The 17,940-nt window shown below is 41.3% G+C and overlaps 1 protein-coding gene across 12 annotated transcripts in view; it reads right to left on the reverse strand.

The window, feature by feature from the left end:
* Unc79 (unc-79 subunit of NALCN channel complex) overlaps positions 1–17,940 on the reverse strand; it is a 242,092-nt gene that overhangs the window by 152,919 nt on the left and 71,233 nt on the right. For all 12 annotated transcript variants that reach the window (XM_075947625.1, XM_075947627.1, XM_075947626.1 and 9 more), the window contains exons 6-7: positions 16,110–16,165; positions 15,301–15,430 (exon numbers count right to left, since the gene is read on the reverse strand). In XM_075947625.1, the coding sequence (XP_075803740.1) occupies positions 15,301–15,430; positions 16,110–16,165 (186 nt within the window). The remainder of the gene's footprint in view (positions 1–15,300; positions 15,431–16,109; positions 16,166–17,940) is intronic.

The raw sequence follows: 17,940 nt of genomic DNA on the forward strand, positions 1-17,940 counted from the left end.
ATACCTAACACCATGTTTAATGGTAAAAACCTCAATATGTCCCCCACAACTGGGAAGAGCAAGAATGCCCATTCTCAGAGTGTCCGCCAAACATTTGTGTGGTCCAAGAGAGTGCAGAAGTAAAGACAGAAAAGGAGGATGCAAGAACGACAGGCAGGGGGAGAGACTGAAACAAAGGCAGATGGATTAGAGAGAGAAAGGAACTTCAAAGGATCTTGGGCCTAAGGAGCTGAACAGTTAAAGCACCGGCCACTCAAGTAGTCAGGGGTCCAATCCACAAAGCTCATGTAAGTAGGGGTGCAGGTGGGGGCAGGCACAGGAGCTAGTCTGTCATCCCAGGCTTGGAAGTAGAGACAGGGGATTCCTAGGGCAAGGCGACTAGTAAGGCTGGCCATATCAGTGAGCTCTGGCTTTGATTTAGAGACCCTGCGCCATTGAATAACGGGGAAAACCAACTGAGGAAGACTGAAGAAAACCTGGGGCCTCTGAGTACACACATGCCACCCCACACATGTGAGCACATATCCATATACACACATGCCACCCCACACATGCGAGCACATATCCATATACACACATGCCACCCCACACATGTGAGCACATATCCATATACACACATGCCACCCCACACATGTGAGCACATATCCATATACACACATGCCACCCCACACATGTGAGCACATATCCATATACACACATGCCACCCCACACATGTGAGCACATATCCATATACACACATGCCACCCCACACATGTGAGCACATATCCATATACACACATGCCACCCCACACATGCGAGCACATATCCATATACACACATGCCACCCCACACATGTGAGCTCATATCCATATACACACATGCCACCCCACACATGTGAGCACATATCCATATACACACATGCCACCCCACACATGTGAGCACATATCCATATACACACATGCCACCCCACACATGTGAGCACATATCCATATACACACATGCCACCCCACACATGTGAGCACATATCCATATACACACATGCCACCCCACACATGTGAGCACATATCCATATACACACATGCCACCCCACACATGCGAGCACATATCCATATACACACATGCCACCCCACACATGCGAGCTCATATCCATATACACAAGCACACCACGCACAGAGACACAGGAAAAGAAGGGGGAAAGTATCTTTATTTTCAGGGCACATAATAATTCTTAGAAAAAATCTTAAACTCACAGGTAAGATAGTAAAACTAGCATGTGACTTTATCAAGGTTTCAGGTAAAAAAAATGCATTTCAAAATCAAGTTGTTTCTCTATATTAGCAACAAATAAATAGACTATTAAGCTGTTGGTATAATTTGCAATAGCAACCCAAGCTACAAAACATTACAAATAATTTTAACAAAATAACTGTAACATCTATATACAAAAATGAGCATACATTGCTGAAAGAAAAATTTAAAATACCTAAGTGAAGGGGGTTTATTTTGTGTCTGTAGGTTAAAAGACCCATAACTGTAAAAATACCTAGCTTCCAAAATTAACATATTCAATATCCAAGTTCTTATTAAAAATCAAGCAGATTATTTTATAGAAGTGACAAGATCCAAGAAGATGTGAAAGGCATCATCTGATTTCAAAATATACGTCATTGTATGCGTGTGTACATTTCCTGTGTGTCTGAGCATGCGCATACATGAGTGTGTGTTTGTGTGTGTGTGTGTGTGTGTGTATGTGAAGACTAGAGACCAATATCAACTGTCTTCCTCAACTTTTTGTCTCCACGCTATGTTTTGAGACAGGGTCTCTCCCTAATCCTGGAGCTCAGCAATTCGGTTGGCAAGCCTCAGAGATCCCCCAACCACCTCTCCAACTCTGAAACCACAAGTGTGCACCATGCCTCACTTCTTACATGGGGGCTGGTAATTGAAACTCGGGTCCTTCCGCTTGTGTGGGAAGCAGTTTACTGGCTAAACCGTCTCTACAATCCCTCAAAGGTCGCTATAGAGCTGAAGTGAAAGGATGTAGTTATGGCACTAGAAGAGATGTAGGAAGAAAGAAATACAGTTTTAGAAACAGACCTGAAAACTATGTGGTCAATTACTTTCCAAAGAAGAAAATCAAAATCATTCAATGTGAAAAAGATAATAGTTTTCAACAATTTGAGATGGAATAACCGGGTCTCTCTGGGGAGAAATTCACCATTCCTTCTCACAGTACTCCAAACGGATCATAATGTCAGATATCAAACACCAGATGCACAGAAGAATTTCCTGATGGGCCTCTTGACGCAGGTCTGTAATCTCAGCTACCTCAGGAGGCTAAGGCAGGGGGAGAATCAAGGCCAGTCTAGACACTGAGTGAGTTCAGGCCAGCCTCTGTGAGACCATGCCCCTAAAAAAGCAAAAGGGTAAAAGAGGGTAGGTGTGGTTCAGAACGGCGATTTCATCTGATATGCACAAGGCCCTGGATTTGATACTTAATACTATAAGAGAGGAGAGGAAAAAGAATTCTTTACAACCTTCATAGAGACACAAGAACCACAAAAGAAGATACTGATCAATTTTAATATATCAAAATGTAAAACATCTGTTTAGGCTAGCGATAGAGTAGCCTTGAAGGCAGCATGCCAAAGACTGGGGGAAACATATCTGAAAATTCCCCACTCTATAGATGAGCACATGAAATCTGTGTGTGCCAAAGCACATGACTTCTCCAAATCAGAAGTAAAAACACATGGAAATTCATAGCTTCCCGGGGAGACTAACAGAATGAAACAAAAATGGATTTGGGTAAGGCATGGTTAAAATGAACACAAACTAAAAATAAAATGGCAGAATTAGAAATCCTGGCTTAAAGAAAAAAAATATTTGTTGCTGTATCGCAGAACTTGGCCCTGCCTCTGGATGTCGGGATAACTGGGTTACACCACCACCATAGATTATTAGAGCTGGTTCTGGGCTAGAATATGTAGTAAGTTACAGAGTAAGAGAGACTGAAGAGCTAAGACTCTAGAGGAGAAATAAATACATCAATTAGTGATAATAATTGCTACAGATTACAGAAGATACAATTTTGACATGACAATCATTGGTATTCCTGAGGAACGCGCCAAAATAATTGGAAGGAAGGGCAGTGATTCACACTCCATTAGAGGAGAATGTCTTGAAAAACCACCCAGATTTCACGTTGAAAGTGCTTCACTGAGAGCCAGTGAGGACAGTGGGTAGAGGTGCTTGCTACCAAGCAGGAGGACTCTGTAGCTTTGGAGTTCAAGCCCTAGAACTCACCTGGAAGGAAAGACTCAAATTTCACAAGTAGCCTCATGCATATGGACATGTATGCACACATACAAAAGTAATAAATAAGTGTAAAACAAATTAAAGAAAGTGCTTCACGTTACAGACAAATATCAAGAAAAAGATATTCAACCTCAAAATGCTCATGAAATTTTTAAAAATAAATGAAGAAAAACTGGGAGATTTCTATAAAACACAAAAATCACAGTGCTCTAAAATTCTTTTTCCATAATTCTACACAGCAGAAAACAACAAATATTTATATATCTTTCACGGTGAAGCAGATTTTTCATGTGTAAAGAATTTTTAAATATGCCCAGACTTAAAGAACAAAATAAAAAGTATATTCCACTGCTGAGGATATTTTTTTCTTTATTCTTTTTGTTTGTTTGTTTGGTTTGGTTTGGTTTTTCGAGACAGGGTTTCTCTGTAGCTTTGGAGCCTGTCCTGGAACTAGCTCTTGTAGACCAGGCTGGCCTCGAACTCACAGAGATCCGCCTGCCTCTGCCTCCTGAGTGCTGGGATTAAAGGCGTGCACCGCCGCCGCCTGGTTGCTGTAAATATTTTCTTTACAGTTTAGTGGCTAGTCTGCAATCCAAACACTTGGCAAGCAGCAAAACAATAACCAAGAGATCAGGGCAGCCCCCACATGGAACAGCAAGTTCCAGGCTTGCTGGGGATCTATGAAACCCTGTCTGAAAAACAACACAAAACAAAATAGAAATATTCTGGAACACACAAAAAAAGACAGAAAATGTAACCCATAATGGGGGAGGGGTTGAAAAGATGGAGATTTGGACTCATTCGGAATTAGAAGCAAAGATTTTAAAATAATTCCTTTAGGCTTGTTTAAAACTATAGACAGATTGTTAAAATGAGAATTACAACAGATAAACGAAAATCCTATTATAAAGTACTAAAAGAAATAGAACATATAAAATCAATAATTCAGTGGGGTAGAATTTTAAAGGCATTGTACACAGCAAGAAGAAAGAAGGGATCAATGAACTGAAAGACCAGTCAATATAATTCTCACTGGAGAGCAGCTTGTTTTGTGTGTATATGTGCTCAGATGTTTCTGTGGGCGACCGTGTGTATGTTTGTGCATGGGGGGAGAGGGTGGATGCACCCACGTGCATGTAGAAGCCAGAAGTCAACTTTAGTGTCTTCTTTGGTCACCTCATGCTTGGAAACCGGGTTCCTCACTGGAGCTGGAGCTGACCCCTCACTCCAGGGAGTTCCTGTTACCACTTCCCTGGCACAGAGGACACAGACATAGACCAGGACACCCAGCTTATCATGTCAGTGCTGGGATCTGTACACAGACGCTCACACTTATACAGCGAACACTTTCTCAGCTGAACCATCTCTCCAGCCACACTCCACTTTTTTTCTTCAAAAAACAAAACAAAACAACAAGTCAGGTGATGGTGGCGCATGGCTTTAATCCCATCACTCAGGGAGGCAGAGGCAGGCAGATCTCTGTGAGTTTAAAGCCAGTCTGGTCTTTAAACTCACAGTTTAAAGTTTCAAGACAGCCAGAGCTGCACAGATAAACCTTGCATCAAAAAAGAAAGAAAGAAAGAAAGAAAGAAAGAAAGAAAGAAAGAAAGAAAGAAAGAAAGAAAGAAAAGAAAAAAGAAAAAATACTGAGTATGTAGATAATATTAAATTTCTTTGAGTCTCCAGGTGAGAAAAGAATAGACTATCCAGATAGGATGGCATCCAGATTCTTGTGATACCAACAAGAGGAGTAAAACCACATGCCCCAAATGCTCACACACCACAAGCGGAGCAAACACAAGGACAACTGCACTCCAAGCATGAGAAGCTTATTAACTACCAAATACCAGTAAAGGTGCAAATTTAAAAAAAAAAAATGCATTACCTTAAAAGTTACACTGATTTTCTCTTAGAAAGAATAAAGTGACATAATTAAATAATTGTTAAATGAGAAAATCAACATTCACTAATTATAATGAAATTAAGGTGAAAATTTTAAGATAGCTTTAATCCAAAATGTAAAAATGAAACAATACTCCCCTGTACATCACTCAAAGATGTAGAAATTAAATAATACTTCCCGATACACCACATACAAGGAAGATCTAGCAATAAAATTTTTAAATAATCCGAATGAGTGTTAGTAAAAACACGAGACATGGGGGCTGGAGAGATGCCTCATAGGCAGCGGGTCCAGAGAACCCAGGGTCAATTCCCAGCACCTAGTCAGGCAGCTCACACCCATCTGCAACTCTAGCCCCAGGGGATTGCTGCCCTCCTTTGGCTACAGTGGATACCAGGCATCCAGGCAAACAAAACATGTATACACATAATGACAAAAAAAATTATAAGAACATTTATAAAAATACAGAATGTCAAAACCTGTCAGATACGGCAAATGTAAAACTTAGAGGAAACTGGTCATTTATAATAGATAAACAGAAATCATTTTAATGTTAAAATCAATAGTCTAACCATTCTCTACAAATCTTCTTAAAAAAGAGAGAAACAGATAAAATTCAGCTCCAGGAAGTATTAAAAGATGAAATCATAAAAGCATAACCCTTATCCATCTTCTCTGGTTTTGATTTATTTTAGTTTATATGAACATTACGATAAAATTTCAAGATAAGGGCTTTAAATAACTGGAAATGAAACTTCCTGGAACCAATCAATAAATGCAGATGCCAACAGCTGACCCTGTTGTGAAATACCCCTGCAGTCAGGAACAAGCTACAATGTCTATGCTTCCCCTTCTGGGCAACAGACCTCCTGCTCTGAGGGTCCTGGGCCGGGAAACAAGGTGAGAAAACAGCGGTGAGTGGGTGCAGGTTTGGAAAGGACTGGCGGGAGTGTCCTCAGGAGAACGCCTCCCAAGCTAGCCTGGCAACTGAGTTCCATCCCCAGAGCCCACATAAAGGCAGAAGGAGATAAATGACTTGATGAAGCTGTTCTCCGTTCTCCACACAAACACCATGGCACATGAGCACATACGTACTCATCAAACACGTACACATGCAGCAATAGTATATCTTTAAATAAAAAAAAAAGTCAGTCACTGACCACCACACAAATGACGGAAATGCATGAGATGGTCATAGTATGTTTCATGTATATTGGCCCCAAGTTGGAAACCACCCAAACATTTGATAAAATAGGACATTTGGAGAATGAAAAGAATATCTTTAACAATATGGATTAAGCTCAGAAACACTGTGTTGATGAGTGAAGTCAGACAGGAAAAGTACATGCTCCTCCATCTAATTTGCATATATACCTGAATTAGATGAGTACATGAGCTCTATTAAAACCACATAACCAATTGCCCATGGCTACAGAGAGGTGTGCTGATCGGAAGAGACAGGCTATGACTTCCTGTTTGGTTGTGGTTATTGTTTGTTTGTGTTGTCTTCATGATGATTACAAGAGCATCATACATTAGCTAACACGGATGCAACAGCACACTCGGTCCCTGTCATCATACCTGCTATAAAAAGTGTGCCTTCTGTAAGTTCTATGATCCCTAACAACACCGGGATACACCTAACACTTCCCAAAGCTGACAAGGCAGCAAGTGTCAGCTAGAGAAGTCCTATGAGTCACCAAAAGGCAAGCAGAAAGAACAGGACTGGATAGGGGATAGCCAAGGAGTCAATAAATAAACAAATAATAGGGTTTGTTACCTCTAAATTAGCAAAAAAACAATAGTGTGCATCCAAATAGCAGCCAAAAAGAAAGTTCATAAAATACTTCCAAGGTGTATGAATAAAATGACCGCCAGCTTAGAATTGTATACATAAGAGAAAACACATTTAAAAGGATCCCACATTCTAGGCTAGTCTGATGTGCACAGCAAGAGCCTCTCTCAAAAGCTAAACAAATAAGTAAAGGCATGATAATGACATTTTTCAGACAAATACAAAGTGAGAAAACTTATTCCCAGTAGATTAGCATTAAAGGAAACACAAAAGCACCTTGTTTAAAAAAATCAATTCCAGGCTGGGCAGATGGCTCAGTAACTAAAGTCCTTGCTAAACAAGCATGAGGACTGGAACTGGGGCCACCAGAATGCATGGAGATGCCAGGTGGGTGGCGTGGCCCACCTGAAATCCAACCCTACTAGATGGAGATGGCGGAGAAGTTATACCATTCAAACACTTGCGAAAGTCTGCATAGCTATATTAGTTTGTGATGAAGTAAATTTTAACAAAAAAAGAATCACAAACGATGAAAAAAAAAGATGCATTTCAAGAACTGGTTAAAGTTTTCATTGACCTAAAGGAGATCGAATTCTGAATTTTCATATACCTACCTCCTAACACCATCTCAAGATATAAATAGCAAATAGATCAGAACAAGAAGGAATTAGACAAATCTACAAACATAGTGGACAAAAACTTCAGGACTTCAATCCTAGTAATGATAGAGAAAGTAAACAAAATTTAATGAGAGGCTGGAGAGATGGCTCAGTGGTTAAGAGCAACTTGTTGCCCTTGCAGAGGACCAGGGTTTGGTTCCCAGCACCCACACGGCAGCTCACAGCGGTGTGTAACTCCAGTTCCAGGGGATCTGAAACCCTCTTCTGGCCTTTTAAGGAGCCAGGTAGGCATGTGATACACAGGAATATGTGCAAATAAAACACCAATACACACAAAATAAAATAATATTTTTAAGTTTAAAAAACTCAATGGCAGTATAGAAGGTTCAAACCAGACCGGTAATAAATCATAGATATACATAGAATACTGTATAAATTGTTTTAATTACACAGAAATATTTATATGTTCAGCCCTAAAAAATATTAAAAAGTACATAAATGATGTTGAACTGTTGAGATGGGTCAGCCAATAAAGGACACTAATAAGGTCTGAATTTGATCCCAGAACTCAAAGACAAGAGCCAAACACAACAAAGTGTGCCTGCAGTTACAGAGACGGTGACAGAGACAGAAGAAACCTGGGCCAAATCAGAGTTTCAAGCTCAATGAAAGACCTTGTCTCCAAAATTAGGGCAGAGCCAGGCACTGGGGCACATACCATTAATTCCCACACTTGACAGCAGAGGCAGGTGAATCACTCTGAGTTTGAGGCCAACCTGGTCTGCAAGATGAGTTCCAGGTCAGCCAGGACTATTTAGAGAGCCCCTGTGTCTTAGTCAGGGTTTCTATAGCTGCTACAGAGAACCATGACCAAAAAGCAAGTCAGGGAGGGAAGGGTTGATCTGACTCACACTTCCAGAGCATAGCCCTTCATTGGAGGAAGTTAGGACAGGAACTTAAGCAGGCCAGGAACCTGGAGGCCAAAGCTGATCTTCCTTTGTCTTGTTCAGTCTGCCTTCTTATAGAACCCAGGACCACCAGCCCAGGAATGGCATCACCCACCATGATCAATGGATGGGCCTCCCCCATTGATCAACCAATTGAGAAAATATCTTACAATTGACTCTCATGGAGGCATTCCCTCAACTGAGGCTTCCTCCTCTCTGATGACTCTAGTTTGTGTCAAGTTGACACACAAAATCAGCCAGTTCACCCAAGCTGTACATGAGCATTCACACATGCACGCACCACACACACATAAATATGTACATACAAAATTAATATATAATACAAAATATGTTGTCTGAGCATAGAAGAATGAAACTATAGTTTATCCTTATCAATTATCAATAGGTTAAAGAACAAACCACACAAGAACTTAGAAATCAGCAGAGGAGGTTTAGCCTGAGCAATGGCGGGAGAAGAGCGGGAACCACAGCATCATGTCACAAAAGATCTTTGACAAAACTCCTTTGTGATCAAAACAATGAAGAGTACAGAAACAGAAGGATGGTGTCTCAGTGTAATTAAAGACAAGTGTGACGGACTTGTAGCCAATGTTATACAGAGGGGAAAATGAAAATATTTCATGCAAACCCAGAAATGAGACGCAACTGTCCTTCATCTTTTCTCTTATTATAGTGCTAAAAACACAACCAGAGTGATAGGCAAGAGGAAGAAGTGGACACACGTAGGAGATGAAGAAGTTAAATTATACCTATTTACTGGTGATATAGCCATTCTCTTGAAAGACCCTAAAGAATCCACACATACAAAAATTCTCATAGATCTGTTATATACTTTTATCAGTTGCAGGTGCAAAAATCAACATTTAAAAATATAGTAGCTTTATACACCAACAAAGAACTCCTGGAAAAAGAGATCTTTTAAACAGCCCTCAGCAAGGTAGCTTCAAAAGGTAAAGTAAAACAGCAAAGCCATAAACTTGACCAATGGTGTGACAGTTCCCTACAGAGAAAATTATAAAGCATGAAGAAAGATATTATATAAAACATTTTATAAAATGGAAAGAGCATCCATGTTTATGGTTCAGGAAAATACTCTATAAGAAAGCATATTATCAAAAGTGATACACAAAACCCAATACAATCTTCATCTAAGTCCAGCAATGTTTTTCACAGACAAAAAAAGCAAAAAACTAAAACTCATATGGAAACACAAAGACCTGTGAAAATATCCAAAACAGTCCTAAGCAAAAAGAGCAATACTGGTGGTATCACAACACTACAGATCCATAGTAACAAAAAACATAGCACACACACACAAAAAAAAAAACAGTGGAAAAGAAGACACAGAATTTAACCCAAAAAACTTCTTTAACAAGTGATGCTGGGAAGGTGGATAGCACATGTAGAAGACTGAAACTGGATCCTTCTCATCAGCACAGAAATCAACTACCACTCAATCACAAGCTTTAAACTAAGATGAGATTGTTGGAATTTCTATAGGGGAGCATTTTAAGCATTAGGGATAGACATTAACTGTGGTGGTTTGAATAGAAATGGCCCCAGAGGCTCATATATTTGATGCTTGGTCATCTAGGGAACGATGCTACTTAACAGGGATTGGAGGGTGTGGCCTTACTGGAATAGGTGTGGCCTTGGAGGAAATGTGTCACTGGCTTTGAGGCTTCAAATGCTCAAGCCAGTCCTAGTGTCTGATGCTCGTCCTGCTGCCTGGTGATCTGGATATGGAATCCTCAGCTACCATGTCTGCATGCACATGTCATACTTCCCACCATGATGAAAATGGACTAAACCTCTGAACTGCTAGTCAGCTCAGATAAATGGTTTCCATTATAAGAGTTGCTGTGGTCACAGTGTCTCTTCATGGCACTAGAACACTAAGACAATAACTTTCTGAATAAAACTGTAATAGATTGGTAGAAGAAGAAGAAGAAGGAGGAGGAGGAGGAGGAGGAGGAGGAGGAGGAGGAGGAGGAGAAGAAGAAGAAGAAGAAGAAGAAGAAGAAGAAGAAGAAGAAGAAGAAGAAGAAGAAGAAGAAGAAGAAGAGGAAAGAAATGAGACTTGCCATTGTAAGCACATGCAGTAATGGCATACTGAAAGCCCTCCGTATGATTAATATAATGGATGCTAAATTATAGATTTAAAAGAATCCATAACAGTCTTGTGGATTAAAAAGGAAGTATATTTTATTGTGCTATAGTTATATGATACATAAAAGAATGTTTAATGAAGCTATGAAGCTATTACAATAAATACGCACTCCTAATGAGAGTGTGGATTAGCATAACTGAACTGGGAAGCTGTCTATCATCATCTATTAAAATTGGGTACACATGTGCCTCTTGCTCAGCAGGCTCATTCATAGGGATATATTTCACATCAAAGACATATCAAAATACGCTCAGAGTAGCATTATTTTTTTTCTTTTTCTTTTTTTTTTTTATTTTTTTGGTTTTTCGAGACAGGGTTTCTCTGTAGCTTTGGTGCCTGTCCCGGAACTAGTTCTTGTAGACCAGGCTGGCCTCGAACTCACAAAGATCCGCCTGCCTCTGCCTCCTGAGTGCTGGGATTAAAGGCATGCGCCACCACCGCCCGGCTAGAGTAGCATTATTTCAACAACCAAAAAGGAGGAACAACTCAAATGTCTAGCAATAGTAGAGAAGATAAGAAAATTGTGGCACACGCTTTTTATGGACAATTTGTAGCAATAAAGGTAAACAGACAACAGTTATCCTCTACACACAGAAAACACACTACACACACACACACACACACACACTAGAGACAATGGACACTTCCATTTTTATAAAATTCAACTCAGGCAAAACTAACCTCTGATGTTGAAAGGAGGGGGAAGCCACCACTAAGGGAACAAAGTGGGAAGGCTCCGCATATACTTATTGTGGTTTCATGCATGTGTTTGTAATTCCACCCACAAAAGTCAAGAGATTTTAGTTGTGTAGATACAAAATCAAGATAACTGAAGAGAAGAAAGAGCCTAAAGATGGAGAAAGCACAACAGAAAGACCTGGCTCGACCTTCTTATATACAAGTCTCAAAAATCCAGGTGCACTAACGCGGGTTAGATGTCTGATAATCCAGACAAAGCGTAGTCCTAGAGTGCACTTCCCACCCTCTCTGCTCTGCCTAGAAAGGTGATTCTATGTTGCACCTATGTCCCATAAAGGGAAACTAAATGACAATGGGTGGTGTTCTTTGCTACAAAGCCTAAGTCACTTACTATCCAGTGTTCTGTAACAAGACAATCACTGTATGATTTCTCTTCTGTTTCATTTTATTTGTATGGGTGTTTGCCTGAATGTCTGGATATGCGCACATGTGCTCATAGTGCCCACAGAGGCCAGAAGAGAGGGCCGGATCCCTTGGAACTGGAGTTACACGTGGTTGTGAGCTGTCCTGTGGGTGCTGGGAAACCAGATCCTCCAGAGGACCAGTCAGTGCTCTTATGTGCTGAGCTCTCTCTCCAGCTCCGGGAATTTTTATAAAAGGTGGGAAACAGCTGGGGAGGTGGTGGATCATTCAGTAAAGTGTTTGCTGAGTAAGCCTAAGGAGTTGAGTTTGGATCCCCAGCATGTAAAAGGTCAGGCTTGGCTGCATGAGTCTGTGACCCTGGTACTGAGAGGTAGAAAGAGAGAGATGACAGGATTGCTGCCAGTCAATCATCCAGGTTCCATGAAAAAACTCATTTTAGACAATAAAGAGGAGAGAAGAGGACATCTGACATTAATCGTTGACCTCCATACCTGCAAACCCGGCACTCACATGCACACCACACACGCGCACTAAAAGTAAACACAGGTTAGGGAACCTCTACCTGGTAAGTGCAGTGCTTAGTCGTCAAAGAATTTCTCTTTTCAACAGTCTGATCACAGAATTTGTCAAAGTACAGAGAACAATCAATCGTGAGGTGTCTGGCCTCAACCAATACATCTATATCATAACTCCTGCACAAAATGCTCAAGGAATGACTCAGAAAAGGGAGATGTAAGCTTGTAAGAGCAAGAGGACCCAACATCTGCTGTCAGATTGTGTCTCTAGAAATGTCAGGGAAGCTACAGCTCAACAATATAGCTGTCCAAACAAGACAGGAATAATAATACCAGTAGACTGGTGTGGAAGGGGAAGGGTCAAAATTCAAAGCTCCGAGAGCAGCATCCAGCAGGCAGCTGCTGCCAAAAGCACAGCAGTACAGAGACCTCAGTGATGACTTCTCCCATCACTTTCACCTCCCTCCTGGTCAGTGAGGATGCTGCCTGGTTATAAGTGGCACCTGGGACTCAGCAGTGAACAAAGGGAAGCCAGACACATGACTACAAGGACAGACTGGTGAGTGGTGTCCCCAGTCAACTACCTCTCCATCAGTCCACAAGAGCAAGAAAGCATTGCTCTGATCTTAGCATGCAGATGCTGGACCAGTTTTACAGTATGTGTTGGTTGGTCCTTGCCAGAGGCTTTGGCTATCCCATAAGTGGACACGACTGTCAGCATTTTGGATCGTGGGATGCTCTGACCCCAATTCCTTCCCGGGCATAGCCAGTCTTCCACGGGCCTGCTCATTCCACTGTCTGCATTGTAATTTTCCAGTTCCTGAACACCAGCACCTGTTGTGTCCACCTCACAAGGCCCGAAGTTCCTTCTACCTTAAACTCTCGGTCTGTGCGCTCATGGTTTCCTCATGTCTAGTTAGGTGCTTGTCACTGCCTCAGCTACCAGCTAAAGCTTCACTCCTGTGAACCGCCCTTAAGAAACCTCTCCCCCAGACTCGTCTGACCAGGATGAGCTAGGATCCTATCCTGCCCATGATTCTCACAGATCTCTTTGCTCTACCTGGGTGCTAATAGCCCTAGAAGGCAATCAGTTTCTAGATATTTCCCCCACAACTAGTGTGGAAACTCTAAGATGCTAATGACTATAAGCTGTTTTGTTTTCGTTATTGGTACACAGAGAAATTCCTGGTCAACAGCAAACACCCCATAAATATTGCTGAATAAAATGAATTTCCATATCTAGATACGCCACAAATATTTGCTGAATAAAATGAACTTCTGTATCTAGGTTGTATTCAATTTAATGAGGTCTGCTTTTGTGTTGGTTCCCATATCAACAACAAAAATACAGTGCCTGAGACAGTTATCTCATCAATATTTATCATACAAGTAACTCTCACTGGTATTAGTCACCCATTTAAACACCAGAGGGCTTTGACGCTTATATCAGGAACCCTACACAAAAGGGTCAGTGTCAAGTATTTCAGCCGTTTCACTTTTTACTCTATTGAGTTACTCTATTTACTCTATTTGCCAGTTTTTCACATTCAAATTGTTCGTCTAGCAACAATGAAGCACTCTCTACCATCAACAATGCAAAATACCAACAAAGAGACTTTCAAGTTCAGAGAATTCTGTCTACTTCCCTTCATTAACATTGCTGCTACTTGTTATCCTGGTGTATAGCACTTGGGATCCGCCTTTCACGGTGTAAAGCATATGTATGATACTGTTGAGGGGAGATGGGTGTGGACGTCAGAAACTCCATCAGCCACTGGGATTTTCTTATACTTTATGATATATAAGCAGCAACCTCAAACCTTGTGTCAGTCAGTCTTTCTTCCTGTCTTTTTCTTTTCTTCTTGGAAGGTTTTTTGGTAAATACCGTTACTATATATTTAAAGAAGGATTTCATTATAGCTCAGGCTGGCTTTTAAAAAATTGACTAAGTGGCTCAGGCTGGCCTTGAGCTCCAGAGATTTTCACTTCTGACTGCAGGATGCTAAGGCATAGGAGTGGGTCACCATGCCTGACTATGTCATCCCATTTAACGTTACTGTTTCATTGTCATAAGGAAACTCTTCCAGTAACACTGGAAATGTGCCCAACACTCTTGCAAGAACAGAATCAGGCATCTGGGGCTTCTGCTAAATGATAGCAAATCTGCAGGCAAGCTCCCGTCACTTCTGGTTTTGATGTAATTAATCTTAGCAGTGGGCAAGATGCAGGCCTTTGGACAGCAACTGGGATAGGCCTTAGGCAATCTGCTAGGATGTCATAAATATGTTAATTGGCATGTTTAAGGTTTTTTTTTTTTGGCTTGTTTATCTACAGGTTGTTTTTTTGTTTTGTTTTTGTTTTTGTTTTTTTTTATTTTTTATTTTCGAGACAGGGTTTCACCGTAGCTTTTGGTTCCTGTCCTGTAACTAAATCTTGTAGACCAGGCTGGCCTCAAACTCACAGAGATCCGCCTGCCTCTGCCTCCCGAGTGCTGGGATTAAAGGTGTGCACCACCACTGCACGGCCTGGTTGTTTTGAAACATGTTTTCCTGTAGCTCATGATGACTTCAAACCTGGTATGTAGTCAAGACTGACTTCGAACTTCTGATCCTCCTTCCTCCACCTCCCAGGGCTGGGATTACCATATGCTTGCACCACCACACTCAGCTCTGATTATCTAGAAATGGGATCTTGCATCGCATGGTCCCCAAATTCCCAGGTTTGACTGATGTTCCTGCCTCAGCCTCCTCAAGAGCCTGGGCTACCACACCAGGCTAATCGACTTCTCTTAAACTCCGTGTCAGAAAGGACTCATGACCATGTCTAACATGTATGGTCTTTTTAACATAGGGCAAGGCACAGGTGGCCCGGGAGAGATGAGCACAGGCCACCACGGAGCGCTCTTCTTACCTGTGTACTGCAGCCCCCTGTACTCGCTTATTGCCCCAGGAGGCTTTAGGTTGGGCCAGTAGTGGAAAAGCATCTGCACCGCTGGGGGTTTCACCTGTGAAGGCCCGTATGCAATCACATACAAAAGGTCCTGCAGGAGGGAGGAGCACATTCTGAGTCAGCAGCAGCAAAGGAAAAGAGAGGCCGTGCACCCAGTACCACCCAGGCAGCAGACATTCTAAGGGGGAGCTTAGGGGAGCCGTTTCTCCAGGCCTCATCATTCAGGTGGACTTCACGGATTAAATTATGTCAGCACATCATCGTCATCATTTATTCAAGTGTCTGTTTGTATGTCCTGCAAACAATGCCCCCAAGGCGAGTTCAAAAGTTCACTGCCCATTAATTCCCTAATGAGATTCAAATCCAAAAAAGATTTTTACAGCAGCGTATGCCCACATACCAAACACTGAGTTTAAAAACAAATGTTTCCCTAATCACATTTCTTAACAATTCATATCTGCTATTTGAAAAAAAAGACAAATTCTAACACAATTTCAAATTAAAATCCCACTTATCACGCAATATAATATTTGCCTAATTCAATGACTAAGATACATTCAACTATTCTGTCAGGACACTCTGTTCTTAAAGTTTCAGTTCTGTTCTGAGTGATAATTTTACCAGCAAAAAAAAAATAAAATAAAGTACATGTTTATCACATCAAAATAATAAGACATGTATAAATTTGATCAAAATAAATTATAATAAGCAATTGTTATAATTTCTATAAATCCAGTTAGTGAATATGAGTCAGCTTGAGCCAAACTTACTTTCCAGACTTCTTGCTTATATTTCATGAGGCATTCCAGTAATTGACAATGATACACTGTAAGGAAAAAATATCATTTATAGTGAGATGTAAATACCAAAAAATTATACTTGGCGATATAAAAAAAATCACTTCAGTATTTGTTTTCATTTTAATCATTAAATTAGAAAGTTTTTATCACACTTTTAGAAACCATAGCAGCACTTAGCTTTATCGGGCTTTATTCCAAAACCATATAAAAGTATTTTGCAAATAACACTAACAAAGGAAAGACTAGAACGCTTTTAAACAATTATACTTATGTAACGTAAACTGGACTGATGCAGCCAAGAAGAGCGTGGGAGGGGAAAGCCTCTCCAAATGAGGTCATATACAAGCTCGCAGTTTTGCGTGAGCTCGTTCTTCGCCCATGTTGGCCTCAGCACTCCACCCATGTTACCTCACAAACACCAGGCTGCAGTTAGGAAACTGGGGCTGACTTTCCTATCCTGCCTGAGGTTGAAAAGATACCAAGCGACACTTGAATTGGACTAAACAGCAATTTCACCACGTGGCCAGCAATCCCATCCGCTCATCATAGAGACAAAAGTATAGCTCAGAAGCACCCAGCAGATTCTGCTGGGTAGAGCTCAGTCCCAGTTATAGGAGATTTGTATTTTGGTTTTTCATTTGTTTTGAGTAAAATGTTTTCATTAATCCTTTGAGAATTTCATAGAATCTATTTTGATCACCCCTACTTTCCTCCTAACTCCACCCAGATCCATGCCTCACTTCCAACTTCATAGCCTCTCTTTCTTTCAGAATAGTCCCGCAAGTCCATCTTTGCTGTCTATGTACTCATGGGTGTGGGGCGATCCAGGAAAGCATGATCAACCCATCAGGGGTCCACACCCTTAAAGAAAGCTGACTCTTCCTTACTAGAAGCCATCAGTGGTCAACTGCTCCTCATCCATGTGCTCCTCACCCCTCCATTCTCTCTCTCTCTCTCTCTTTCTCTCTCTCTCTCTCTCTCTCTCTCTCTCTCTCTCTCTCTCTCTCTCTCTCTCTCTCTCCTCCCCCCCCCCATCTCTCTTGTGTGCGTAAACCATGTATATGTGAGATACCCACAGAAGCCAGACAAGGAGGTCAGAGACTCTGGAACTGGAGGTGTTTGTGATCCATCATTTGGGCACTGAGTAAACCAAACCTGGGTCCTCTGCAAAGGCAGCAGATGGTCTTAACTACTGATCTATCTCCCCAGCACAGCTGGCTTGAGCTTCTATGAGTGCAGTCGTTCTGGCATGTCCAGAAGACAGCTTCAATCCAGTCCTCCCTGACCTATTACACTCCTTCCCGTCCCTCCTCCATGGTGGGCCCTGAGCCTTGGGAGGGAAGAGGATACAGATGTTCCTCTTGTGGCTGAGCTTTCCACTGATGCTCGTCCTCTGCTCTTTGACCAGTTGTAAGTATCTACATTACCCACAATCCACTCCACAAAGAAAGAAAGAAAAATCTGATGTCTAAGAGCTGCTCTGACCTATAGGTATAGAAATACAAATTTAGAACTGGAGAGATGACCCAGAGGTTAAAAGCATTGACTGTTCTTCCAGAGGACCTGAGTTCAATTCCCAGCAACCACATGGTGGCTCACAACCATCTGTGGTAAGATCTGATACCCTCTTCTGGCGTGCAAGCAAACATGCAAGCAGAACGTTGTACACACAATAAATAAAATAAATCTTAAAAAAGAAATATAAATTTATAAGGCAGTATGACATTATGTCCATTTAGCAAAATAATAGCAATAAGTTCATGCCTGGGTCTTGGGAGTTCCTTAACCATTTATTATTAGC

The sequence above is a fragment of the Microtus pennsylvanicus genome, chromosome 14 (assembly GCF_037038515.1).
Source record: "Microtus pennsylvanicus isolate mMicPen1 chromosome 14, mMicPen1.hap1, whole genome shotgun sequence".
In the NCBI taxonomy this organism is placed as follows: domain Eukaryota; kingdom Metazoa; phylum Chordata; class Mammalia; order Rodentia; family Cricetidae; genus Microtus; species Microtus pennsylvanicus.